This window comes from Megachile rotundata, chromosome 3 (assembly GCF_050947335.1).
Source record: "Megachile rotundata isolate GNS110a chromosome 3, iyMegRotu1, whole genome shotgun sequence".
Lineage (NCBI taxonomy): Eukaryota > Metazoa > Arthropoda > Insecta > Hymenoptera > Megachilidae > Megachile > Megachile rotundata.
The window spans coordinates 3,989,081-4,016,064 of record NC_134985.1 but is presented as its reverse complement, the minus strand read 5'-3'; the positions used below and the strand labels follow the sequence as shown (position 1 = coordinate 4,016,064).

Here is a 26,984-nt window from a genome sequence, read left to right as displayed (position 1 = left end):
TAATAATAAAACTAGCGACTAATTCTTAAAATCGTAAAAATTTCAGGATTTTCTCAGTTGACTATTTCGCTAAATTGGCTAATAAGAAACGTTATTTACATTACTTACAAATCAACAGTTTTGTAATAAAGAATCGAGTCATTATTTTTTCTTATTAAATGTTATATGTAAAAGCGGGTAAACAATTAGTAATGATGATGGCCAGAGTCGCTTTAGGATCATCGTAAATCAGGGATCTTCAGCGAAGATTGGGACTGAGTTTGTGCGATACCTGGTCACTTTCACCCCCTTACCTGTTGATATTTTTCAGGACCGTAGTAACGGCAAGCTTGAGTTTTTCCCAAAAGTGCAAACGGGGGACACGTTCCCCATAAATCCTTGTCGGAGACACGGAAACGACGTATTTTGTTGACGACTATTTTAGAGAACGAAGAGAGAGATCGGACGATAATAATTTTTGTAAAAGTTTCTACGTGAAATATACCGATCCGTACATATAAAGTGGTTCTTTGGTTTAGTTTTTATACCTACTATAATGGTTATGGACTCAGATACACCAATTAACAAAATATGTATTAACACAAAGAGTGTATAACCTAAAAGTAGTGTCGCAATGTGTTACCTGATAAATATCGGTGAAAATTTATAGAAATCAAGGAAGGTCTAATAATGAATAAAAATAGATAGAGAAAATCACAGTGAAAATCGAATGACAAGGCTAAATAATAACTATCATTCATGGAAAACTTATATGAAGTCATACCTGAGAGGAAAATGGCTGTTAAATCACGTATTATCTTAACTACAATTGGACTCAGAGACTACGGAAGCACTCAGAGTATCGTACATGGTAAATGAAAATAAAACAATTTTTTTTCTTGAATGCTTAAGGTCACATCAACCTTGTGGGCTATTAGTGACCACGGTTGGGTTATCTACTGCATCCAATCATTTCTAGAGTAGACGGTAAAGATCAATATCCTTTATAAAACATAGAACTTTTTTGCAGGAGTCTACTTCTCGAAGAACATTTAGTGAATTTGGTAGATTGTGTTGTACTCTCATCGTGTTATATTTGGGACAAGTTACCAATATGTGTTCTATTGTATTTTGTGTGTCACAGATGTCACAGATATTTGGTTCTGTTTTTGTGATGAGGTGTGAGTGTGTCCAATTTGAGTGTCCTATTCTTAAGCGTATTATTTTTACTTGGTCTTTCCTGTTGAATTGTAACGCTGGGTTCCTATCATTTATATTATTGTGAACACCATGCAGTTTGGTTGGACTACTATTTCTCCATACTGCGCACCCAATCCCCTCCTTCGATTTTGAGGCATCGGTAAAGATTTGTATATGATTTGGATACTCATTCGATAATTCATTGTATAAACTTCTGACCACATTTGGGTTATTCTTTTTATCCGTTTTTAGAATTCCATTGAATATGCAAGGAGGTTTTATCGTCCATGATGGAATTTGGTACTGTTTCCTTGGCATAATTGTTGGTATATCAATGTTTAATTCTTGTAGGTTTGTTTCAATTCTAACGCTTATCGGTTTCGGTGAGTTATGCTTTCTTTTGAAATCATTGAAGAGAGTGGTGGTAGTTAGTTGATCATAGACAGTGATGAGATATGGGCCGGGTTTTGTCGCGCATGCGCGAGAAATGCAGGAACGTACGCAGCGTATGTATTTAGTGGCGCCGCTAGATGGCGTAGTGTCGTTGGCGGGAAAACAGCGAAGAAACAGCCGTTATGAGGCGAGGTACGTTGTACATATTTAATTATAATGGCATTAAATAATATAAAGTATGGTTAAGACCTACTGTAGATAGAAGTAGAGCGCTTTGTATCGCTTGTAATAAAACTATCAGATGTTGCAAAACCGATGTAGACAATCACGAAAAAACAAATGTACACTGTAGAAATGTAAATTCACTTGATATAAATGATAGCAATAATGACAATAATAATAATAATGTTACCGCGAGTAGCTTACTGCATACAGACAAAGTGAAACGAGCTGAAATTAAATTATCTGCATTTTTCGCTGAACATAATGTAGCATTTTGTACCGTAGATCATTTGATACCATTAATAAAAGATATTTGTATTGAACCCGAAGTTGTACAGGATCTTTCACTTGCTCGACATAAGTGTGCAAAAATTGTCACAAATGTAATTGCCAAACGCGAAATTGAGAATATAATTGATTGTTTAAAAACGTGTAGATTTTCGATTTTAATTGATGAAAGTACGGATATTTCCGATACAAAATTAATGTGCGTGCTGGTGAGATATGTGTCACCATTAGATGGTAGCATTATAACGCAGTTATTAGAATTATTACAATCAGATGCTACCGATTGTTCCGCGAGTAAAATTTTCCAAATTTTCAAAAATTCTTTAGATGAAAAACAAATTCCTATTCAAAATATTGTTGGACTAGCATGTGACAATGCACCAGTTATGGTTGGCCGCAATAATTCATTCATGTTACATTTAAAAATAGAAGTTCCCGAATTAATTACTATAAATTGTATTTGCCATTCTTCCGCGCTTATAGCTAGTCACTCTTGTGACTAATTACCTTCGGCTTGCGAGAATTTTTATTAGAGGAGTTGCCACTTATATTTCGGGCAGTGCAAAAAGATGTGCAATTTTGGTTGAATTCCAGGATTTTTTTAAAGTTCAGCGACTAAAAATTTTAAAATTATCAAATACTAGATGGCTTTGCCTCCACAAATGTATTATTAGATTATTAGATAATTGGAATGTTTTGAAAAATTATTTTATTTTAGCAACAATAGAAGAGAAATCTAGTTTCGCGGAAAGTATTTTGGATTATTTTAACGACCCCGCGATTAAAGCCTATATACTTTTTCTTAAATATTCTCTACATTTTATTAATAATTTCAATGCTCTGTTTCAGTCTGGCAGTATTTTAATACATAAATTATTCGAAAGTAGTAAAAAATTAATTCATCAAATAGGGCAAAATTTTATCAAAATTGACGCGTTAAAGAACATAGAAACTTTGGATATAAATAATGTTAATAATGTTCAGAATATTGAAAATGTTTATACAGGCCCGGAATGTGAAAATTATTTAGAATCTGTAGAAGTAGAATCTGCCCGTCAAATTAGAATAAAGTGTTTGAATTTTTATACTACTGCAGTTCGAGAGATGCTTGTACGTCTCCCTTTACAAGATCCTTTTTTTAAACAATTACATTTTTTAGATCCAAAAATAGCTTTATATGATGAAGGTAGATAAAAAATTAAAGATTTAACTTTTATCGCCAAACGTGTAAGTAATGTAATCAATGTAACAGAACTAGCTTTTGAATGGCGAATTTTACCATCGTCTTTTGACGACGACGATAAAAAAGAATTAATTGGTTTTACTTTAGATAAAATGTGGAAACGTATTCTAGATGTTACAAATTTCGATGGGGAAAAGATGTTTCCAAATTTAAAGTCATTAGTTGCAATAGTTCTTTCTTCACCCCACTCAAACGCCGAAGCCGAGCGTATATTTTCTATTGTAACCGACGTCAAAAATAAAAAAAGAAACCAATTATCTAACGATACGGTTTCTTCAATTTGTATAGTCAGGTCCAGTTTTCAATCAAAAAATATTAATTGCACTAATTTTGAAGTAGATTCACGACATCTCGAACTGCATAACGCGCAAAATTTGTATGATACTAAATGCACATCTGATAGTTTGTAATATGTTGTATTTTTGCTTATATGTTTACTTAGAGCTTCTGTTTATTTTATTTTATATTATTTATGCAATTTTTAGTAATATATATTTACATAGAGCTTCTATTTATTTTATTTGATATTATTTGTGTAATTTTTACTAATATATATGTGGGATCCTATTTGTTTGACTGAATCTTCCTAAAGGATATTTCAGGTTGAGGATCCTCGAAAATAAAATAAAACTAAAGATGAAGGTGAATAATCGACACACTGAATATGAATAATAAATGTATATATATATTTAAAAGAACAATTAACGTTGTGAATGCTTTCGATGCTGGACAAAGACTGTCCGTGCTACGCGCCCTGTTCGGCGTTCTTTCTCCCGTCGATCGTATTTTGTCTTAACATAATTTTTCCATTACACGTGTCGCACGCTTCACTCCCCACATATATTTACATAGAGCTTCTATTTATTTTATTTTACATTATTTGTGCAATATTCTTTTAGTTCCTTTTATTATTATTATTTTGTTATTTATTATTTTATAATGCTATTGTGCCAAAGACAAATTGTGATATTTTAAGTTATTTTAAAAATTACATTTATTTACACTGTTATGTTATTTTATAAATTCTATTATAAATTGTTTTTCAGTTTTATTCTTGTTGAATATTATGAATGTAATTTTTGTTTTATGAATACTGATAAGGTTTTGGCAGTTTTCCTTATCCTAGCAACAAATGTTGGTATTCTTTTATTGATTCTATCCAATAAAATATTTTATTTTTATATTATATATTTTGCGTACAGTTATTTTATTACCCTTCCTTTACATCTGCTCCTCAAATATGAAAATATGTATATAATCTAATCTTATCCAACCTATAAATTCATATTTCACAACCAAATTATAACAATTTTTGAAAAATAATGAGGGGTGATTAAGGTACCCCATTTTATTGAAACTTATACTTCACTGAGACTAAAATTGCCGCGCATGCGCGAAAAAACCCGGCCCATATCTCATCACTGATCATAGATAGGATTTGACGGTGCTGCTAATCTGGTTGCTGTGTACGATAAACTTAATTGCTTTCCTCGAATTTCTAATGATGTTAGATTGGCTTCAGATAGAATAGAAAAAAAAGGTGCTAAGTATTTTAAGACATTTGGTTTAACAACCATAAACAACTGACCCATAATTAAGTTTGGACAGAATTAAGGCCTTGTATGAATTAATTAGAACTACGAATTCCGCTCCCCAATTTTTCGAAGCAATAACTTTTAACATATTTAGTCTTTTAACACACTCTTCTTTGAGCTTTTTAAGAAATGGTATCCATGTGTGGTGTTTGTCAAAGGTTAGGCCGAGGATTTTTGGAGTGTTTGTTATACTGACAAGGAAACATATCAAACCGCGACACACCTTTATTTTAATAAAAATGCTGATTGCCCCTCTTCACAGGAGGTGATGTTAAATTATATATCTAATAAACATTGCAACAAACAACAAATTCCAAAAACACGTATCCTCTATTTTTGTCCATAGTTTACGTACACGAAGTTGCAAAAAATAGGTCAACATTTAGTGCAAAAATTTAAACAAAAATTATAAATTTTCAAAATATTATTTAAACAAATACAGTTAATTGAAATTTTTTTACGCACAAAAATTCCCTATTTAAAAACGAACAATTTACAAAAAAAAGAATCCAATTATCTTCTTTAATTCCGGAGATATTCCCAAAAATATGATTTCCACCCCCAACTTCAAGGGCTATTTTCAAATATTTTTTTGAGAACTATATCTCACATAATGTTCGATATGTTTCCTTGTGAGTTGATGCTGACCTAAATGTAGCTGTAGTTTATAGTTTTGAGTTTTTCTTTGTTTTGAAAAGATTGTGACGGTGGTTTTGTTTTGGGAAAATTTAAATCCTGTTTATAACGAGAATTTTTGAAGTTTGTCTAATTTGTCCTGAAGGATTTGTTGCATGGTGCTTAAATTTGTTCCTGTAATGAAGAAAGTGCAGTTATCAGTGAAGATGGTGTACTTAATTGGTTTAAAAAAAACTTCGGTGATATCGTTTATAGCAATTAAGAATAAAATTACGCTTAGTACAGATCCCTGGGGTACCCTGTTTCGGATTTCCGTTTTCTTGAATAAGTTTCCGTTGACACTGACGTACATGGATCTATTTTTTAGAAAATTATGTAACATAATACCCTTAATGTTCCATTTTTGTAACTGTTGGATAATTCTATGCCTCCAAACCATGTCGTACGCCTTTTCAATATCTAAACATATAGCTACTAGGCGTCGTTTTTTAAGAAAAGCTTCACAGATATTGGTATCTAACATTGTGAGGCTGTCTATTGTCGAGCGGTGTTGTCTGAACCCGTTTTGATTTCCTTCTAGCAGGTTATTAACTTCTAGATACCATCGCAATCTTTTACATAATATCTTTTCTAACAACTTGCATAAACAACATGTTACGGCAATAAGTCTGTAACTGTCGACTTGCAGTTTATTTTTCCCAGGTTTTATTATGGGGACCACTATTGCTTCTTGCCATTTGTCGTGGAAGACACCATTCAGCCATATACAGTTGTATAAGTCTAATAAATAGTTTAGTCCTTCTCTTGATAATTGTTGTATAAAAACGTTTGGAATGTTGTCAGGTCCTGGACTAGATTTTTTTGCAGATTTCAATACAGATTGCAATTCGGCGTACGAGATTTCTGTGTTGAGGGGATGGTTTTTTGCCAGGGAGTCGATTGGTTCGATCCTTGCACTTTCGACGGGACTGTCTTTAATTTTGAGGAAGTTCAGGTCGAAGTTTTCATTACTTGAATTTTTTGCGAATGTAGTGGCTAATAGATTGACCATGTGTATGGAATCTGTAATAATTGAGTTGTCAATGCCTTTGCAATAATTTGAGAATTTACCTTCCGGCCATTTATTTTCTTCAATTTATTCCACATTTTGGCACATGGAGTGTTCTTTGTTAAAGATGAAATGTAATTGATCCATGCATCCTTTTTCGCTTGTTTAAGGACTTTTTCTAACTTTGCCCGCTTAAATTCTATTAGGTTTATGTCAGTTTTATGTTTCTTATACGCATTAAAAACGTGTTTCTTCTCCTTAATTGCATTGTAGTATTCATTATTCCACCATGGGAGGCTGTTCTTTTCTATAACATTTGATGTTTTCGGTATCGATTTTGCTGCTGCTTGAATGATTAATTCTTCAAATTCTTCTAATATTTGATTTATTTCCATACAATTTGTGGAATTAGGAGCTTTTAGTGAAGGTAGATTTTCATTTACTTCATCTCGGTATAGTAGTCAGTCTGATTTTTTAAATTTCCACCTAGGTTGGGCTATGGGGATACCAGTATTATTATCGATAAACTCCACGAATATGGGGAAATGATCGCTGCTATATAATTCGGTTGAAGTTGTGTATTCGATGTTATCGTAAATGTTTGGACTGCAAAAAGTCAAGTCTATAGCACTGTAAGAGCCATTTGACATATTGAAATGAGTGGGTTCGGTGGTATTCAATAATACGATACCTGTTTTAAGTATTATATTTGCGATTATTTTTCCTCTAGCATCAGTGTTTGTGGATCCCCACATTGTATTGTGACTATTGAAATCTCCCACTAATAAGAAAGATTTGGGAAGTTGTTCTATAAGGTCGATTAGTTCAGCTTCTTGAAATTGATAATTATTAGGAATATATACGTTGCATATACATACTTCCCTTTAATGTAGAATGATCGAAACTGCAATTGTTTTAATATTTGTATATAAGGGTATTTCTGTGTAATGTAAGTTTTGTTTCATATAAATTGCTACTCCACCGCTCGCAATCGAGGCGTTCCTTCTATTTTTCTTAACTACATTGAAACTTTTAATATTAATAGATTCATTTGCTTTGAAATTGGTCTCCTGCAAACATAATACACTTGACCGATGACCATGGAGTAGTTTTTGAAAAATTCAAATCTTGTTTTTAAGCTATTTACATTCCATTGAACGATTTTCTTTTGCATTTAGAATTTTTTGAAGTATTATTGTTATATTAAGTTAATTGATTGAGTTAATTGATATATTCGTCTTCTGAGCACTGAGGAGTGTCTTGTTGGGAAATTCGAGTCAGTAGGTTTTGTTAACCTTTTAATGATTCTTGTGAATCGGTTTTTAATACAGCGATCCGTGAGGTAAGGGTAAAGATTTTTCATGAAGTTCGCAAGAGCTTCTACGTCCTTTGTATATTCTTTTATGATCTCTTTAGTGTTAGAAGATCCAAGTGTGTTTTCGATAAAACTTTTAAATTGATAAAAATGTAACATCTTACCAGGTTCTTCTAGTACTTGTTTCACTGGCTGTAACATGTCGTCTATACTTTTGTCGCTCCTTGTTTCCGTATTTGGTTTCTTTTTCGGCTGTTTAGGCTTTGATTCTTTATCTAGAATTTGTTGAAAACTGATTGCTTTTCCTGTAATAAGGTTTGAACTGTTTGTTCCTTCTGTATGACTTGAGTCGTCGGTAACTTGCGGAGAACTATGCCAATGATAAGACAAAATGAAACGTGTGTTTCAATTATGAGAAAAGTGGTCATTTAACGAGATTTTGCCGTGCAAAATCTAGAAAAGGAAGAAAAAAGTATGGATTCGAATCGAAGAAGGACTAGCGGTTCGAAACATACTGTCGCGAGGTAGGTTAGGTGAAATGATTAATACTCGTAACAGTGTGTTTGCAAGAGATGAGGTATTTAATGAGAACTATGGAAACTATATGCAAAGTTACAGAATGGAGTATGTAATGTTACTGCAACGGAGGTTCGACAGATAATCTATGTTTTGGCGCCTTTCCGCAGTATATATTAACTTTCTGGAGAAGGCGTAACTCCTTACATAGTAGAGGGTGGAGTTACTTTCCTCGATGAGTCCTCCCATTTTTGGCGAGGGAAAAAGTATTATAAATTAGAATTTGCTAACCGAAAGTGTCCTTCCGGCCCGTGCTGACCATGTGGCCTAATCAACCGTAACGGGACATGGCCGGCAGCGTTTATGGTAGGGTAGCCTATTGAGCTACGCACGTCCAAAAAACATAAAATAATTTCGCCGACTTACAGACTTTAGGGTAGGCTTAACTGCCTACACCTAAACATCTGTAAACGATCAATGCTAATTTCTACCAACGCTGCGAACCATGTGCCGCTACACATACGATACATTGCTTCTCGATAGTGAATGTACTTACCACGATTACAGAAAAAGACAGTGAGTCACAAAGTTTCATGAACTAATTGTGACTTCAGAGGTGGTGAATGCAGCTGCAGACCCAACTAACAAATAAATCTACGGATATGTCACTTCCCGATTTTTCTGAAATTTGGATATGTTATGATACATGAAAAACTAAGGGATGCGTATTATTTTTACCAACGGAAAAGCATATTTAGGGTATGAAACGACCCCCCAAAAGCGGAAGATAAAATTTTATGGTTTGATGGAAGACGAAAATGGGCTTAGGTATGTTGAAAGGGGAGTAAAAATTAGGGGGTTAAGTATTCCTAAAGTGATTGTTTTTTAACGAGAATTTGGATGTTAACCCCTTGAATTAACGCCCGCACTACCGCGTTTCCTTATCCCTTTTATAGTAATAAGGATAGTTAAATATGTCACAAGTGCCGTTTTGAATTGAATATGATTGATAATGATAAATATTATTAGATTTTAGTTGAATGCTGCTCCGTTACGTACGCTAATTGAATATACAAGTGATAGTCAACTTGACGGTTTTAACTCTGAATGTGTCTGTTCGCTATAGACTGAAGTAATATTTACAATTGTCAGAACTGAACTTGTTCTCTTATCGGTTTCTTGTAAACTGATTCATCTCTCTGTCCTGTCCAATCTGATTAGCGATTGAGCTTCCGGAAGTTGATCTAGCATGAATGTCATCAAAGGTAACCAATCAAGTGATTGTTTGACCTTCGAAAAGTTATGACAGGTTAGTTTTGAACAACCGTAAGCACTTCCATTGTATGCCCGCCATAAATCCTATTGCTGTGGTGCACGTGGTAACTGGTATATGGTTCAAGCCCAATACGTTGGAAACCCACGTCTTTGAAGTATGCTTAACGAGAGGAACCCTTAATAGGTCTCACCTCCGACTTCGGCAAAAGCACCATAGGAGGTTCGTTGACGACACGGAACAAAGATTCGGAGATGGTGCAAGCCAGTTCAGAATTGCGAGAATCAATTTCTATATACAATGAACAAAGACAACAATTACAGAGGTTAGTTTGAGAAAATGAATGGACTGTAAATGAATGGACATTATTTGTTGTTCTGCCTTATATATTTTGTAACTTCACGGAATAGCGATCAATTTCTTACTGCAAAAAATCAGTTTTGATCTGATTGAATTAAAATCGAATACTTCCTTTTTTTTATGTAAGTTTGGAGGGGGGGGGGGGGGGGGGGGGTGTAAACAACTCATAAATTGCTGCGATTGTTTGGCATTATGCATGAAACACATTTGTGAATCTATATTTTTTAACTGTTTCATCTTTTAATATATCAGCTTTTTAAATCGCTGAATCCGAATCTGAATTTAGATCTTCAAAATTCAATTTGATGGATTCAACAAAATCAACTCTTGACATTTATTGTTAGTTATGTGAAGTGACCTAAACATATTAAAAACATTAATTGATTATAACAAAGTTGTTTAAACAATGTGGCTGAGAAACGAAATTTTGAAAAATCCAGTGACGACATTCGTTGTACCTAACCTAATGAACATGACCCTAAAATGCAGGTACATACGTGGCGCGGAAAATTGAATTACATTTGTAACAAGGCATATTTTCACTTAGTTGTCTAGCTTTTTTTTTGGTTGTTATGCCTCGTTACGAGGATACCCCCGAATTGCCGGCCCCACTCCTCCGCCCAAGCGGACCCCCTCACCGCTGGGGCAAGAATGAATGAGGGAGTGCCTGGTGTTTTTTTTTTCAATTGCGCACATTTTTTGTGTTTAACCTTTTTTTTTATATATTTATTCGCCACGCTTTTCTCTCTCCCCCTTCTGCCCCCATCCACCGAGGAGCCGTCGTTGTCCCCGGTCGCGGAGGAACCTCTCCCTGATCGACGGAGGCGCGGGATGGGTCCACCAAAGAAGACACTGGCTGTCCGGTCGCGACGCCACCCCGTTATCCTCCGCGGGGGCGACCGGCAGCCCGCCACCGAGGAACGCCAGGCCTGGGGACAAGCCACCCCCCACCGCCACCTAGAGAGGGCCCCAGGACCTGGCTGCAAGCCACCATGGGATGGCCCATCCTCGACGCCGAAATCCTCGGGGTGGGGGAATACCGCGAACCGGGGAAGAAGGTCACGAAGAAGGGAGAAGTTAGCGAGCCGCCGCGACATCGCGTTTATCTACGCCAAAGCCTCGCTGAAATTTAAATCTCTTTTTCTTTTAGTGATTCCGTTCTGTTTATTGTTCCTTTTTGCTCCGCCTTTTGATTTGCTGTTTTAGTAGTGCGTTCATTTTTTTTTTTTGGTCTTTAGTTTTTGTGTACTGTGTGTGTGTCTGCGTGTGAATTCGTCGTCGCCGCCTCAGTGTGGAGTTTTGGGACCACTGCGCCAAAAAGGTAGGGGTCATCTCCTTACCTATCATTTTTGTTGTTCATTTGCGCGTGAGCGAGGACGATAGGACCCCTGGCCCCAGTGACGAGGACCCTAGAGGCCGCGAACGGTCTACGCTGATACCGTTCCCTTTATTTCTTTTGCTTCTGTATTTGGTATTTAGGACCAACGTCCCCTTGTTGTCCACGACCCCTAAGAGGGCGTGCTCCCTGCAGACGATCAGCATTCTTTCTTCCTTTTGTACTTGCGCGTACCGTGTGCTCCCGCGCCGCGAAAGCCTCCCTCGCAATTGGCGAGTCGATCCTTTTTCCTCGACCGTTGCTTGTAACGCGTGGGGCCCACTCCAATTTTTTTCTGTTTTACTTACGTGGCCTGCTTGGCGCCTGAATAAAAGCCTTTTTCTACTGGATACTAACTCGCGGGTCTTTTGCTCATTTTTTTTTCTGACCCCCTCTGATTCGCGCTCCCGACAGAGCAGCCGGAAGGGCGATTACCGTGGACGCGTGCATTGGCACTGGCGCGATGCCCCGTAATATAAATCGGCTGTGGGTGTGAGCATTGGTACGTGGAGGGCCGTTTTCCCTGACTGCCCCCACTCCAGGGAACCTCCTTCGGGTTTCCCCCATCGATACGTCACACATTACACAATGTATTGTACATTATGTTTTAAACAAATTGAGAAGAAAAACAAAGTACTATTATTTAAAAAACAAAAAGAATGTAAAATTATGTGTAAAATTATACATATCTAGCATAGGAAAGACTTGGTGTAGCCTTGAAAAATAAAAGCTCTGGGCGCGAAAATCTAGATTCGCCGGAACATAAAAACACAAACAACGAACGATGCAAGCGCAGAAGAATTTTCGACTTGGAGCTAGTACGATCTCTTAGAAGCTAAATAGACGTTCTGAACAGTTTTTGTTGAAAGAATCCAAAAATACTCTCAGGACTTATCTGATTTAGAACGCCTTATACAGACATTCGAATTCACGGGATTGATCTATAAGCTGTACAGTTTATCTAAGCGATCTAGTCTGTGAAGCTCGTTGTTTTAGATAGTGATCTATATTGTGACGTGGTATTTTATACCCGTCACAAGGAACCTCCTCGGGAGATCGAATGGGTCATAGGGCACCGGCAAGAACCGTCTAGAGAAAGAACGAATCGCGCGCAATGCCGTAGGAACGTAATCTGCCGCTCTATTATTTTTTATATACCGAACGCGCCGCTACCTTGCCGCTACCTTGCCGCTACCCCGCTATAGCCCTACGATAAACGAAGAGAGGCTGCGGAGTAGGAGGAGGTCCTGCCGAAGAAACATCGCAGGAAAAAAGATACTCCGGCGAAGGGTGGGGTATGATCACGAGGTGTCCTAGTACCGGCACAAGGGCTTGCGGTTAATTATTCCGTTTTTGGTAACTGCCGAGTGCATTGTACCGTAAAGTATCTTGAGTTAACGTACCGTTCCGCCCTGCGCCCAGGATATCTCGGTAAGTCCCCCCTCGAATTATTATCGTTTGTAAAGATCACGAAACTGGGATTAAGGTACCGTGGATTGTCGATCATCGATCGGACCGTTCACGGTCAGGATCTGCAAAATGTAACCGGAGTGTCAGCATTTATTTGTTTAATGTATAAGTAGGCTAAGATAGAAGGGTAAATCCGGGGGCCCCTGTCCGGGACGGTCGAGGATCCCGACGTCCGGACGTCTCGTGTAGATCGCGTTAAACTAGAAAGATCGCTTCCCGATCTCTCCAGAAGCCGAACTTGTAGCAGTTACTGAACCTGACTGGGGGATAGTACCGCCTTATCCGCAATCTATCGCGTTTTGCTTTGAATTGGGCCCTCCCACGTCCCGAGTTCGTGATCTAATAATTACAGGAGCAGATCGTAAAGTGCATGTTTTACGGTATCGGAAAAACCGTAGTTTATCGCGCTAGTTCTCGCCCTCTCTCTCTAGACGGTCCCAAATACGGAATCAATTCGCGGGTAGTAATAAGTTGCGTTTGCGTTTCGTCGCGTCGAGTCTCGTCGTGTTTCGTCGCGTTACGATCGTTTCGTCGCGTTGCGTTCCGTTTACTTAGTTGCGTTGCGTTTTGGTTTATTTAGTTGCGTTTCGTTCCGAGAGTAATTAATAAGGTCAGGAGATTACGTGAAAACCTAGAAATATGCATTTATTGTTCTCGTGTGTAAGATCTCGCCTATGTTTTATGAATAAAACTCGGCCTTCCGCCGAGTACGATACGTTTCGATCAATCGCAATTTACCGTTCTACGAATGATCACGCTGTCCTAGTCTTAGGTTAATTAGACTTAAATAAACTCTGGAGTTAGTAACTGTTAATTCTAAAGAACTCTTTCTACTTCTCCCAGATTATTTTCTCGTCCACCTCCGCGTCTAGTTCCTTTACCCCTGAACAATCCCGCCACTTTACCATTCCGTTCAGTTATCTGAGCAGCCGAGCCTTTCCGCCGCCGATTCGAGTCTTCAGCGTTTCACGAGATCGTTATATGTAATCGTGTAACGACTCTGGAACCTAGATTCAGATAGTTACTAGCGCTAGTAAGGTAAAGAGCGGCTTTTACCAACTGAACGACTCGTTTTGGAAAATAACTAATTCTAAAGATTGTGGGATTCGTGTGGTGTGCGGTTAAGGAGTGAAATCCACAGGCCAATATCTTTCAACAATAAGGGTTTATTCAATAAAATAACGAAGATGATGAATTTAACAAATAACAAGTAACAAATAACAAAATATGAAAAGTATATTGGTTCGATCAAAAGAAACTAAATAGACTTTGATATATTATTGATAATAGAAATAATAGTACTTGGTAAATTAAACAATATGTAATTGATAATTATGAATCTAACTAAATCTGATTCTCGCTAGTTAACACTTTATATTATTTCATACCTAAGTCTGACTTCGCTTTTATATAATTACTGAATTTGATATTCTATATTATTTTAATTCTTGTTTCGAACGCTATCGCAATGACAAAGTTTATCGTGATTAATACGTTTGTAGTTTATATAATGAATATTCTTTTCGGAGTTATTAATATTAGCGCGTGATAGTCTACCGCAGCGAGGAACACGACCTAAGTGTGATTCTCTAAGTGTACCTAAATACGCTTTCGCAAAGTTAGACAGATTAACGATTTTATCTATTATCTAACGCGGTGTAGTCGACTACTGAGTTTACGCTAATGACAGAACAATATTCTTTTATTAATTCAAGTACAAAATTTGTTTGAATCTAAATGAATTATTACCTCGGAACAGTTACTCTTTTAGTCTGACTCGACAACTAATTGTACATGACCCTTTTCGTCAAAACGAACACTGACAACCAAAACCAGATCGCTTAATTGGGGAGCCTGCGTTAGCTAGCTACTAGAACGACCCAACGATATAGGAAAAGGGTGAACAGTATAAGTTGACAGGGTAGCAAATCAATTGATTCTAATATAAAATCGTAATTGCTGAACTGCCACCCAAAAGACACGAGCTTCAGAGACTAAGCCGCTCAAATGGGGAGCCTGCGTTAGCTAGCTACGAAACGACCCAGAGCGAGCTCCGAGAATCTGATGGCGCGTTAGCAATCCGATGTAAAATCAAATATGAGTAGCTGAGAGCTATCCTTTCGATATCTTAGCCTTTCTTGGCGCAAAGTATAGCACTCTCCTAGCGGAGTTTCAGATACGAGATCGTTTGAATGGGGAGCCTGCGTTAGCTAGCTACTAGAACGACCCATGACCAAGTATCCAAATGGCGTATACCCGCTTTACCAGTCAAGTATTAAGAATCGTTGCGGCTCTTCACAGCGAAAACTGTTCCGGTTATACTTATCTGAAGACTTCTAGCTGGCTCGACTTCGAAAACTATTCTTCGATTTTGGCGAGCTCCGCTCGGCCTTTTATACTCGCCAGCCTGGCGAATTCTCGGAAAACCCCCATAACGTCGAAATATATAATTATCGTATAAATTTGTAATTAGACATTAATTGTACAAACAACCGATTTAATTACATTATTAATATCGCATTCTACATTATGGTTTACATTTCTGATATAAAAATAGTAATTTAATAGTGTTTTAATGAAATTGCATTTTCTATCTCTTTTTATGTACTACGCACGACTTCTATACGGATCGGAGCTAAATGTATAAGCATAGGATGCTTCTAGAACATTCCATTGAATAATATTATAATTTACAATATATATTGCAATAAACTAACGTTTGACTTTAATTCCGGATAACATAATATTAGTACGCTTGATATATATTAACTGATTTGTTTAGCTAATAGTTTTTAATAATTAATAATATCGAAATTGTAAAATGTATTTCTATCCTTCTCTAGGTAACGCTAGAATTCCAGGAAATTCGGGGCTAGCTTCGCGGCACATAGGCACATAGCAGTGCGAAATTTTCCATATAGAATAGTACATTTATTGCAATAGCTTATAAAATAATACATTAACTTTGTTTTTAATGAAACATATTACTCATCTTGGATTGAAAACATAAAATAATTATTAAAATTAAGAATATTGATATATATATATATCTAATGATTACCGACTGTCAAAGCTAAATACACAGGATAACTAATATATAATGTACCGTCGGTAACAGTTTATTATTGTCGGTAACTAAACTATTGGTGGGTAATTGAATTGAGCACAGAACTGTCATGTTGGTGATGAAAAGTAAAAAAAAACTCTTCCAGGGATGTTACAATCGGTTGTATCGTCCTTGCACCGATGTATTGCCGTAGAATCTCGTTCCGTGTTAACGTTCGGTATCGTGGCGCTGAAAAACGTCTGGCGCCCAATAAGAAAAATTAAATTAAATACGGTATCGAAAGGATGCGAATCGGGCGCCGAAGTACTATTCGTCCGCGGATCCGCGGAGGCGCTGCGAAGGTCGGGGCGGGATCGCGGGCAACGAGTTAGCCGTGCCGCGAACCGCGCGTAACAATATATTCCAATATAAAATAGTTTTCAGAAAAAAAATACACCGACTTCGAAATGCACTAAAAAGTATAAAATAATTTCTATTTCCTAATGAAGTAATTTTTATTTCATTCAATCATACAATTACATCACAGATATGAATGAAACCTATTTACTCGATAAGTAGTATATTAAATACATTTCAACCTTTTCGGAGGCGGCGCAAAATTAAAAGATTTTCTTGAACATGTAATTCTTTGGACAGCCGAACATAGACAAAGCTTCGATAGCTATTTTTTTTCTATACATATAACTCGACAGCACGCCGCGAAGTAGGTGTTAGTGCGTATAGAATGTAACTATGGTTCGTATTCTTTCTCAGGATTTATTAATTTCCAATACGCCATACCACAATCCGCTGGTTATTGGTAGCAACGTTTACTGAGGTATTTTTAATTTTGCGCCGCCTCCGAAAAGGTTGAAATGTATTTAATATAGTACCTATCGAGTAAATAGGTTTCATTCATATGATTGAATGAAATAGAAATTACTTCATTAGGAAATAGAAATTATTTTATACTTTTTAGTGCATTTCGAAGTCGGTGTATTTTTTTTCTGAAAATTATTTTATTTCGCGCTTTTTAGTGGAATGGGGAGAATTGTATAGAATACTGTGAGACAGTACTTCCGGGCTTTTTTTTCGTCTGCGTAAACGACATGAACATAATTAAGTAAAAGACGACATGAATATTCGTTTTTCAATTTTTTTTTTCGCTAATATCTCTAAAACTAAAGCTTTCCGTCAATTATGCATAAGGAAAACGTTGTCCAGAACCATGCCACTGACAACATATAAAAAGGACATTAAAATCGTTCGAAGTTGATTTCAAAAGTTAATAACAATTTTTCACTAATATCTCGAAAATTAAGGCTTTCCGCGAAATTTTTATAGGAACAAAATTGTTCAGAATCATGTCCGTGATAAGATATTAAAAGCGCACTAAAATCGAGAAAAATTTATTTCAGAAGTTGCCGGTTGTTTTGCAATAACAACGCTTTGCAATTAAAAAATGAAAAATTTTTTGATAATGGTACCAATGGGGAGTCAGAACCCACTAGATGCAAAAGGTTTCATTCCGATCGGTCCAGCCAGTTAGGCGTAATCGGCGAACATACATAGAAAAAAAAAAAAAAAAATATACTGATCGAATTGAGTAACCTCCTCCTTTTTCGAAGTCGGTTAAAAAGGGCAATTGTCTAATTAATTTTGGAGTTAAATTGAGGAATAGCAGTTTTAAGCCAATTTGGTTTGTCGGATTAATTATTCATTAAACATAGCTTTTCTAATATTGGTTTAATTACTTTGTTAAATTATCAAACATTGTTCTGTGATTCAATCTTTAGCGCGACTCGCCTACCTAAAACGGAGATACCTCGCAATTTTTCCAGTTTGTAGTGATGTGAGTTTTCGAGGCTCCATCGTTCTGAAGGGCTCATTTTAAAGGGAAGGCTTCAAAGAACATGGCCATATTTTTTTTAATTTAAACCCTTTACACTCTTTATTGAAAAAAACGCAAAAAAGAATTGAAAAAAATTTTTTAAAATAGCCCAATCCTTTATGCACAAAGCAAAAAAAAATTAGTTAAGTCGGTTGAGTAGTTTCTGAGAAAAAAATTCGTAAGTGAAGCCTATTTTCGAAAAAATGAGTAAAAATTGCAAACTTTGAAAGCTTGTTACTCCTTAACCCTTTCGCTTCGAGCGCTGCTTATAAGCGGCGCGCACAATATGACCTGTGGATACGAACGCCGTTTATAAGCGGCGTGCACAATATGACTTGTGGGTAGCGAAAGGGTTAACAAATTCGAAACCGACAAAATGACAACATATTTTGATTAGAGCAAAATCGCAAGTGGTGAGGTCCAAAAGTGAACGATTTAGTGTGGAATGACCCTGCTGCTACAAGTTCTCCGAATTATTTCGGTCACTCGACAAAAGGTTCTGGAATACCGACACTATGTTCCATTATAATGTTTATAAACAAAAAGTGGCTGCTAATACTAATCATTGTAAGATTAAAATTTTCATCAGTAACTATTTACTACCAGTGCGCGACCCAGTGTTTCGAAAATATGACATTTATAAATAGTAAAGCAGTTTATGTGTTCATTGTGTTCAGAAAATGCAACCAAAATGGTGTAAGGGCTACACGACAGTACGGAGAGATATGTTCTAATGGGCAACCGTCTCCGCGTTCGTATTCTTACAATTTGGAGACCAATTTATGGTAGTACGGCTTCTTCCGCAAACCAAAACCAGATGTGCTGAATCCAATCATTGAAAATAAACGTAATGTAGTAGCAGTAATAGCGGACGTCGAATTAAATCCATATATGACTATGGGAGATCTGGCTAGAGAATATGAAATTTCCAAATCATGGGTTTAATGCGTTTTGAGAACACATAACTTTTATCACTATCGATTTTCCATTAGATAAGCATTGCGACCTGGAGAAGAAGTTCGAAGAATGAACTGTTGCCGATACTTTTTACGACGTATTCAAGAAAATGAAAATTTTGTGTTCCTAATTCTGTGGGCAGACGAAACGACATTCACAAACAATGGGATGTTTTATGGACATAATACACATGGTCTGTTGAAAATCGACGCCTCAGGAGAAACACTAACAAATATGGAATAGCGTAAATGTTTAGTGCAGAATTTTTAACAAATGGAGTATCGGACTATACATATTTTTTTAATGAAACATTGACCGATCAAAGGTACCTAAACTTTCTGGAATCTGATCTACCAGTTCTTTTACACAATACAGACATTCCCTCTAAGATAATGGCAAAACATACGGTACTTTCAACAAGACGGTGCTCCAGAACGGAATTCTCGGATAGCTGCCAGACTTTTAAGTAAAAATTACAGGGCATTGGTACTCGCTGATGATTCGGTATTCACATCCCATTACTAAATGTTGAGAAGTTCAAACAACACATTCGACGTCCAAAATTACGGAAAGGGATACAAGTAATGTAGAGAGTAATATACAGTGTATATAAAGGTATGATAATAATAGTATAATGAATTATATAAATGTACAGTGGACTGTTACAACACAATTGAACGACACACTCGACATTTCAAAATTACCTTTTGTCCAAAATTAGGAGAAAAACCCGCAAGCCCTCTTCTCCCCTCCTACTACATTCCTACAAAAACATCGACGGACTGTCCGTCTATCATGGTCTTTCTTTTATACATCAGCTTTTATACATCATACTACAGTAATGTGTCATGCAACGTAAGAATTGCAATGGAGGACCATTCGCACAGTGGTTTATGATGTAAGTATGTGCTATGGAACACTTGCTTAGTGACGAAATAATTCGAAGAACTTGTAGCTGCAATAACTTTCTAACGAATAAATCTAGGACAGAAGTAAGTTAATTATGTGGAGCACAAAAAACTGTATCGATTTGTGCAATCAAAAATATAGGTTACCACTTAAAGAATAAATGCTGTATCAGAACAACTCAATTTTTCGACGGTGAATACGCACAGTTTATTTCAATTATTATAACAACGTATTATAATTCAGTCTGCGAGTGATAGACATCAATATTACAACCAAATGCCGAAATACTTGCTCACGCAATGAAAGTCTTTGCAAAATATAAAGTAAAGTCCGTAATGACAAACAACTATGTCCCGTAGTGACAAGTTATAAGTGAAGCCTCGTAACAACAAATATAAAGAATGTGTTACGATGGCAACTCGATAATGATCGTTGCCGGCGCGCGTTCACCAACGCGGATTTCTTCCTCGGAGGAATTTGTAGGGTTCCTCTTACCGATTAGGCTCGTCGGTGTTCGCGGCCGATGTTGTCACTATTTAAAATGACAACACCTTTTTTTGACGTGGGTCTCCGCACGATTGAGACCCAAGAAAACTCGATGATGCGGATTCGAGTTATAGAAGATAAGTGACGATCCGTTGTCGTCTTGTCGTCCGCGAAACGTTCGGACGTCCGGAAATCCACGCTGATTGGTTTTCCGAAATTTGTTAATTTCCCAATCAGCGTGGTTGTTAGATTCTAAATCCCACCCTCTATTTCGGTCTTAGCCAGGTCGCTAAGAGAGGGTGGGGTGCAAGCGCGCGTGTGTGTGAGAAGACCCAAAGTCCTGCGACACCGGGGTTTTTCCCTCCAGGTAGGCCCTCGAAGGCCAGGAAAACCGTTACATCGTTTGCTCGCGAAATTACCCTTCGGGAAGGACCGAGTTTATGACATGAGCTGAGCTGTCGAGAACAAAACGAAACTAAAAATTTGGAATCTATTATCTGAAAAAAGGTAAACGACTATTGCTAGCAATCTAAAATATTCAAACTCAAAAACAGCTGTTCGTAGAGGCCCTATCATAAACTCCCTTTGGAAATCCTCACCTCATGTTCCGTTAGCGACGGAACATACTCCCCCCCGTTGATCAATCGGATTGATCAAGATGTAGATCGCTCTTGACTCGTTGAAGTGATCCGACTGTGTGGTGGTAGGAGGTCCTCTTCTTCGATCGGAAGAGGCGCCAGCTTCTTCACGTTCCTTTGATAAGTCCCGTGGCTGGTTCGAACCGTGACTGCTCGGATGATCCCGTCCGCTCCGGGATGCGTGGCCTCCACACGTCCAAGCTGCCAAGTTAACGGTGGAAGGTTGTCCTCTCTTAGGACCACGATGGTCCCTTCCTTGATCTCGTGTGTACCCGTCGTCCATTTGTGTCGTACGTTCAAATGGTTCACGTACTCCTTTTGCCATCTGGTCCAGAAATGTTGCCTGACTTTCTGGATATGCTGCCAATTGGACAGTCTGTTGGTCGGTGTTTTGCTGAAATCAGTCTCAGTAATGCTCGTTAAGGGATTACCGATTAGGAAGTGGCCAGGAGTCAGAGCTGACGGATCGTTGGGATCTGTGGAGAGAGGAGTGAGGGGTCTTGAATTAAGGATCGCTTCGACCTCGATTACGAAAGTGTTGAACTGTTCAAGAGTGAACAATTCTTCACCCACCACTCGTTTGACATGGTGTTTGAACGCCTTTACAGCGGCCTCCCAAAGACCACCGAAGTGTGGCGATAAGGCCGGGATGAAATGCCAAGAAATTGTCTTGTCGGCTATGAATGTTTGCAATTTCTTGTCCCTTGCTAGCGATTGATAGATTGCAGTTAACTCCTTATTTGCACCGACGAAATTGGTGCCGTTGTCTGAGTATATGTGACGACAACGTCCGCGCCGTGCAATAAATCGTTTAAGAGCTGCGATAAATGCCTCGGTAGTTAGATCGCCTACCACCTCAAGGTGCACTGCCTTCGTCGCGAAGCAGGTAAATATTGCCACGTAAACCTTTACCTTCGTTCGGTTTCGATAGCGCCGCTCCTTTACGTAAAACGGTCCGCAATAATCTACGCCGCAGGTATGGAATGGCCGATTTGCGGTGACACGTGCCGCAGGTAGATTTCCCATGATGTATTCGACGGCAGGTGGATTGACCCGGAAGCACCTGACGCATCGTCGAATAATTTTTCTTGTTGTATTTTTCCCATCAATGGGCCAATACGTTTGGCGCACGCTGTAGAGGGTAGCCGTGATGCCCGCGTGATGATTTTCGACGTGCGCTTCACGTATGATCAAATCAGTCACGTGGTTTCCCTTCGGCAGCAAAATAGGATGTTTTTGCGCGAACGGTAACTCCGAATTCTGCAGACGTCCTCCGACACGTAGCAAACCCTGTTCGTCAAGAAATGGGTTGAGCGATCGCAGTTTACTCTTCGGACGTAATTTTCCGCCTTCGAGGTCCCGAATGTCCTGTTCGAATGAGGTGAGTTGCACCAGCTTGATGATACGTTGTCTGGCTTCTTGCAGCTCCTCGGTGGTCAATGGTCCCGCGACGCGTTGACGGAAGCGGAGACAATACGCGACGACCCGCGTAAGCCTCTTGAGGCACGAATATCGGGTGAGGATCTCGTCGCTCCGAATGGTTGAGCTCACGAGACACGTAACCCTTTTTAATTCGGGTACCTCATCCGTCAAGCTGACCTTTGATTCTGGCCACCTTGCTCGATGGTCGGCAAGCCAGTCTGGACCGTGGAACCAGAATCCATTGTTGTGGAATTGCGCAGGCATAACACCCCGTGATATCAAATCAGCTGGATTGTGTTCTGATTTGATATGTCGCCACGATTCCGTGTCTGTTTTGCGCTGAATGTCGGCCACACGGTTGGCCACGAAAGTTTTTAAAGTATTAGGCTGTTTCTTGATCCAGTTTAATACTATGGTCGAATCGGTCCATAAAAAAGTTTCTTTGATATCGCGCGTGATCGCCTTTCGGACGGAGGCGTATAACGATGCCAAAAGAGCGGCTCCGCATAACTCTAACCGCGCGAGAGTTATGGTTTTTAACGGCGCGACGCGAGATTTTGCGCACAGTAAGTGGGTTTCGATGTGACCATCCTCACTTATCGTGCGGACGTAAATGCAGGCTCCGTATGCTCGTTCGCTAGAATCGCAAAATCCGTGGAGCTCGATGTGCTTGCAATTCCTTTGGCTGACGTGACGGTTGCACTCCATGTTGTTCAGTTCCTGCAACTGTGCCGCGTAGGTGATCCACTCGGTGTGAAGGTTGGCAGGAAGTGATTCGTCCCAACTGATCTTCAATTGCCGAAGGCGTTGCATTAGGATCTTGGCGATGATCGTGACGGGCCCAAGAAGTCCTAATGGGTCGAATATTTTAGCGATCGTAGACAAAATACTGCGCTTGCTGATTTTGCCGTTGGTTGGGATTTCGACTGTGTAACGAATTGTGTCGTTTCGCGCATCCCAGGACACTCCCAAGGTTTTCATAACGGCGGCGTCTCCTAAGATTTTTGGGTGGATCTGCTCCTCGCTCAGTCCCTCGAGAATGTTGGGTTCGTTGGAGGCCCATTGGCGGATGTTGAGTCCTCCTGTCTTGAGCAAGTTGCTGATCTGCGTCTGCATGCGTTTCGCTTGTTGAGCCGTATCGGCGCCCGTGAGAAGATCGTCTACGTACAGATCTCTCTTTAAGACGGTTGCCGCTTCTGGATACGCGTCCCGTTCGTCGTCTGCGAGTTGATGTATGCAACGGATTGCTAAAAATGGAGCCGACGAAAGGCCAAACGTGACCACGTTCAACTCGTACGTTTTTACGTGGCCGTCCTTATTTCTCCATAAAATTCGCTGGTACGCGCGATCCTCTGGCCGAACGAGAAATTGCCGATACATTTTCTCAATGTCCCCGGTAATTACGAAAGCGTACGTGCGAAATCGTAGGAGAAGAGAGAACAGGTCGTCCTGAATGGTTGGACCTATCATTAATGCGTCGTTTAATGATACACCTGTGCTCGTCTTTGCCGAACCGTCGAACACAACTCGAACCTTCGTCGTGGCGCTTGAAGGTTTTATGACAGCATGATGCGGCAGGTAGAAGCCACGCGCGTCGAAACCTTCTACCTGTGACATGTGTCCCAACGCAAGGTATTCGTTTAATACCGCAGTATATTGTTCTTTTAATTCCGGATTGCGTTCCAATTTTCGCTCGAGAGAAAGAAGACGATTTAGGGCACGCGACCGGGATTCCCCTAGATTGTTCTTCTTCTCGTTGAATGGTAACGCAACCGTATAGCGTCCGGAATCATCACGTCGCACGTTTTCTACGAAATGTTTCTCGCACTCGCGTTCTTCGATGGAGAAGTGTTGATCGCACGGTCCTTCTTCCACCTCCCAGAACCGTTGGAGGCTGACTTCCAGATTGGCGATGAATGTCTTGTGTGCCGCGCGCGTGGTCGAAACTGGAACGTTCCCTCCGATGATCCAACCCAGCTGAGTCTTCTGGAGGATCAAATCTCGGCCGCTTTGGTCGGAAAGATCGAGTTGGCCGATGCTGAGGCATGATAGCGCTGGACCGGTCCCTATCAGCATATCGACTTTCCCCGGTTGATGAAAATGCGGGTCTGCCAATCGAATGTTGGGCGGTATTCGAATTTTCGATCGGTCCATCGGCATATCAGGCGTTCGATCTGATATCTGCGGGATCGTGAAGAAGGTCAGCTGTCGTTGATAATTCGAACACCGTGATTTGATTGTTGTTGTCACCAATTTGTTCGCCACGGTGTTTGCCTGATTTAAGCCTTGAATCGCTACGGATGCCCGCGTCGATGGCAAACGTAGCTTGTCCGCGAGATCTTCCGTGATGAAGTTGGCGTTCGAACAGGTATCGACCAGTGTTCGGCAATGAACGGGTTGTCGATCGCGATCTAATACCTCGACGATTGCCGTGGCCAATAATCCGTTCGTTGGTGTGTCCGGTCCGAGATGAGTGCCCTGTTGTCGTGATGTTGAAGGTCCGGTTCGCCTTGGTAGTCACGATTTATTCGCGTTGCCCGGTGTCGTAGCATCCTGATGGAGCTTCGTGTTGTGGCGCCCGTTGCAGACGCGACATTTTCCTCCGTTACAATCTCTGGTAGCATGATCTGTTTGGAGGCAATTAAAGCAGAGATTGGCCTTGCGTGCAGCCTGGATCCTGTCCTTGACTGTCATATCTAAAAAACGCTGACACTGGAAGACTTGATGCGGTCCGGAGTTGCAAATCTTGCAGCTTGTTGCGGAGGTTGCAACGAAGGTTTGTCGTCTGCCTGATCGCGGCGATGGGGGTTTGTTTGGACGCGTCGATTTTCTCGCGAACGTCGGTGATGTTTTCGCGAGTGCCGGGCGCGACGGTGCCGTGCTCGCCGATGGAGCGTGATACTCGTTCGAAATTGGAGCGTTTGACTCGGTCTGCGGCGACTCTTCGCTCCTGCATCGATGGGACGCGTTGCGGAGATGCCGGAAAACGTCCGAAATCTTCGGCATCGACGTGTCTGACAACGTTTGTTCCCATTCTCGTTTCGTGTTGGGACCCATTTTTGATATCGCGATGCTAGTCAACAGATCGTTCGCGATGTCCTCCCAAGATCTTCCCAATGCGTGCAGGGAGCGAATCTGAGACTGCATGTGATTGACTAGATCGCGGATCGACTCGGCCGTGTCGTCGATCATTGCGGGCGTGTCGCGCAGTAACGCGGAATGTCGGAGAACGAGCGCGCGCGTATTATCGTAGGTTTCGATCAGCTGATCCCAAGTCGCCCTGTAGTTGTCCTCGCTGATCGTGAAGGACTCGATGGCGGATTCAGCCTTGCCCGATAACGACAACCTTAGATAATGGAGCTTCTGTATGTCGCTCAAACCCGTATGCGCGTGGATCATCGTCTGAAATGCATCCTTGAATGCAATCCATTTTTCTAATCGACCATCGAATTTTGGTAGATCGATTTTGGGAAGGTGTACTCCGATCGCGGTTGATGACGTTGACGGAGAAGGTGATTCGTTCGCGACTCTAATTTCCGTTGATGGTTGTTGCGTCGTAACCCGTTCAGCTTCTTGCAACAACGTGAGAGCCGTGGCGATCGCTTCGTCGAATTGTTCGGTGACCGCTTCGCGCTCCGCTTCCGTTTGTTCGAAGTTTTCGATTAATCCTAACTCGTCTTGAATTTCGTTGAACGTGTCAAATTGTTTGCGTAATCGTTCGACCCGTTCGCGGAGTTTGAGGCGTTCTTTCGTCGAGTCTTGATACGTTTCAAGAGCCTTGCTTAACATTGTAATTTGCGCCTTGAATGTGCGGCGTCTGTTCTTCATCAACTTTATCGTCGGCAGTTGATCGGCGCCAGATTCATGAGTTGACGCGGTCGCCATATTTTACGTAACGAGATCGAAACGGAAGAATTACGATACAGGAAATTGCGAGGGATGGAAATAATCGGCAATTCTTAACGAGCCTACCTTGACTGATGCGAAGACGTCGTTGACTGGAATTGTTGTTGGCGCGAACGATTGCCAATGACCCAATCGTGTGTCTCGTTGACCCTGGGTGGCTCCTCTGGATATGCAGTTCCGTCCTGTTTCCTGAATCCTTGGAATCACTTCGTCGGAAGTTGCTGGATTCCACTTATCACTCAGCACCTTAGTTAATTAAATGTCACTTTGTTTGTGGATCACTCGTGCACTGTTTGTCCGTAGGTCAGTTATCCGGCTCGAAGGACCATATGTTACGATGGCAACTCGATAATGATCGTTGCCGGCGCGCGTTCACCAACGCGAATTTCTTCCTCGGAGGAATTTGTAGGGTTCCTCTTACCGATTAGGCTCGTCGGTGTTCGCGGCCGATGTTGTCACTATTTAAAATGACAACACCTTTTTTTGACGTGGGTCTCCGCACGATTGAGACCCAAGAAAACTCGATGATGCGGATTCGAGTTATAGAAGATAAGTGACGATCCGTTGTCGTCTTGTCGTCCGCGAAACGTTCGGACGTCCGGAAATCCACGCTGATTGGTTTTCCGAAATTTGTTAATTTCCCAATCAGCGTGGTTGTTAGATTCTAAATCCCACCCTCTATTTCGGTCTTAGCCAGGTCGCTAAGAGAGGGTGGGGTGCAAGCGCGCGTGTGTGTGAGAAGACCCAAAGTCCTGCGACACCGGGGTTTTTCCCTCCAGGTAGGCCCTCGAAGGCCAGGAAAACCGTTACATCGTT

General features: G+C 40.1%; 2 protein-coding genes across 2 annotated transcripts; both read right to left on the bottom strand.

Moving 5' to 3' along the window:
• Nucleotides 1-5,659: 5,659 nt before the first annotated feature.
• LOC143264092 (uncharacterized) lies at nt 5,660-8,684 on the bottom strand. The gene is made up of 5 exons (XM_076529589.1): nt 8,663-8,684; nt 8,084-8,224; nt 7,113-7,295; nt 6,711-7,019; nt 5,660-6,618 (listed from the first exon to the last, which is right to left on the bottom strand). Exons 1-5 carry the CDS (start codon nt 8,682-8,684, stop codon nt 5,660-5,662), a joined length of 1,614 nt encoding a protein of 537 aa, XP_076385704.1.
• A 12,171-nt stretch (nt 8,685-20,855) lies between these two features.
• LOC105663391 (uncharacterized) lies at nt 20,856-26,147 on the bottom strand. The gene is made up of 2 exons (XM_076529588.1): nt 24,795-26,147; nt 20,856-24,740 (listed from the first exon to the last, which is right to left on the bottom strand). The coding sequence occupies exons 1-2, from the start codon at nt 26,145-26,147 to the stop codon at nt 20,856-20,858; spliced, it is 5,238 nt and encodes a 1,745-aa protein (XP_076385703.1).
• Between the last annotated feature and the right edge of the window lie 837 nt (nt 26,148-26,984).

Excerpts from the sequence above, each read along its gene's own strand:
- LOC143264092 (XM_076529589.1), bottom strand. The coding sequence starts at position 8,684 with ATGGGAGGACTCATCGAGGAAA. Across the intron at positions 8,225-8,662 it reads GGGAGGACTCATCGAGGAAA|GAAAAGCAATCAGTTTTCAA; the intron begins GTAACTCCACCC and ends ACCTTATTACAG. Across the intron at positions 6,619-6,710 it reads TTTAACAAAGAACACTCCAT|ATTCCATACACATGGTCAAT; the intron begins GTGCCAAAATGT and ends CAATTATTACAG.
- LOC105663391 (XM_076529588.1), bottom strand. The coding sequence starts at position 26,147 with ATGGCGACCGCGTCAACTCATGAATCTGGCGCCGATCAACTGCCGACG. Across the intron at positions 24,741-24,794 it reads ATGCTACGACACCGGGCAAC|GGCACTCATCTCGGACCGGA; the intron begins GCGAATAAATCG and ends TCACGACAACAG.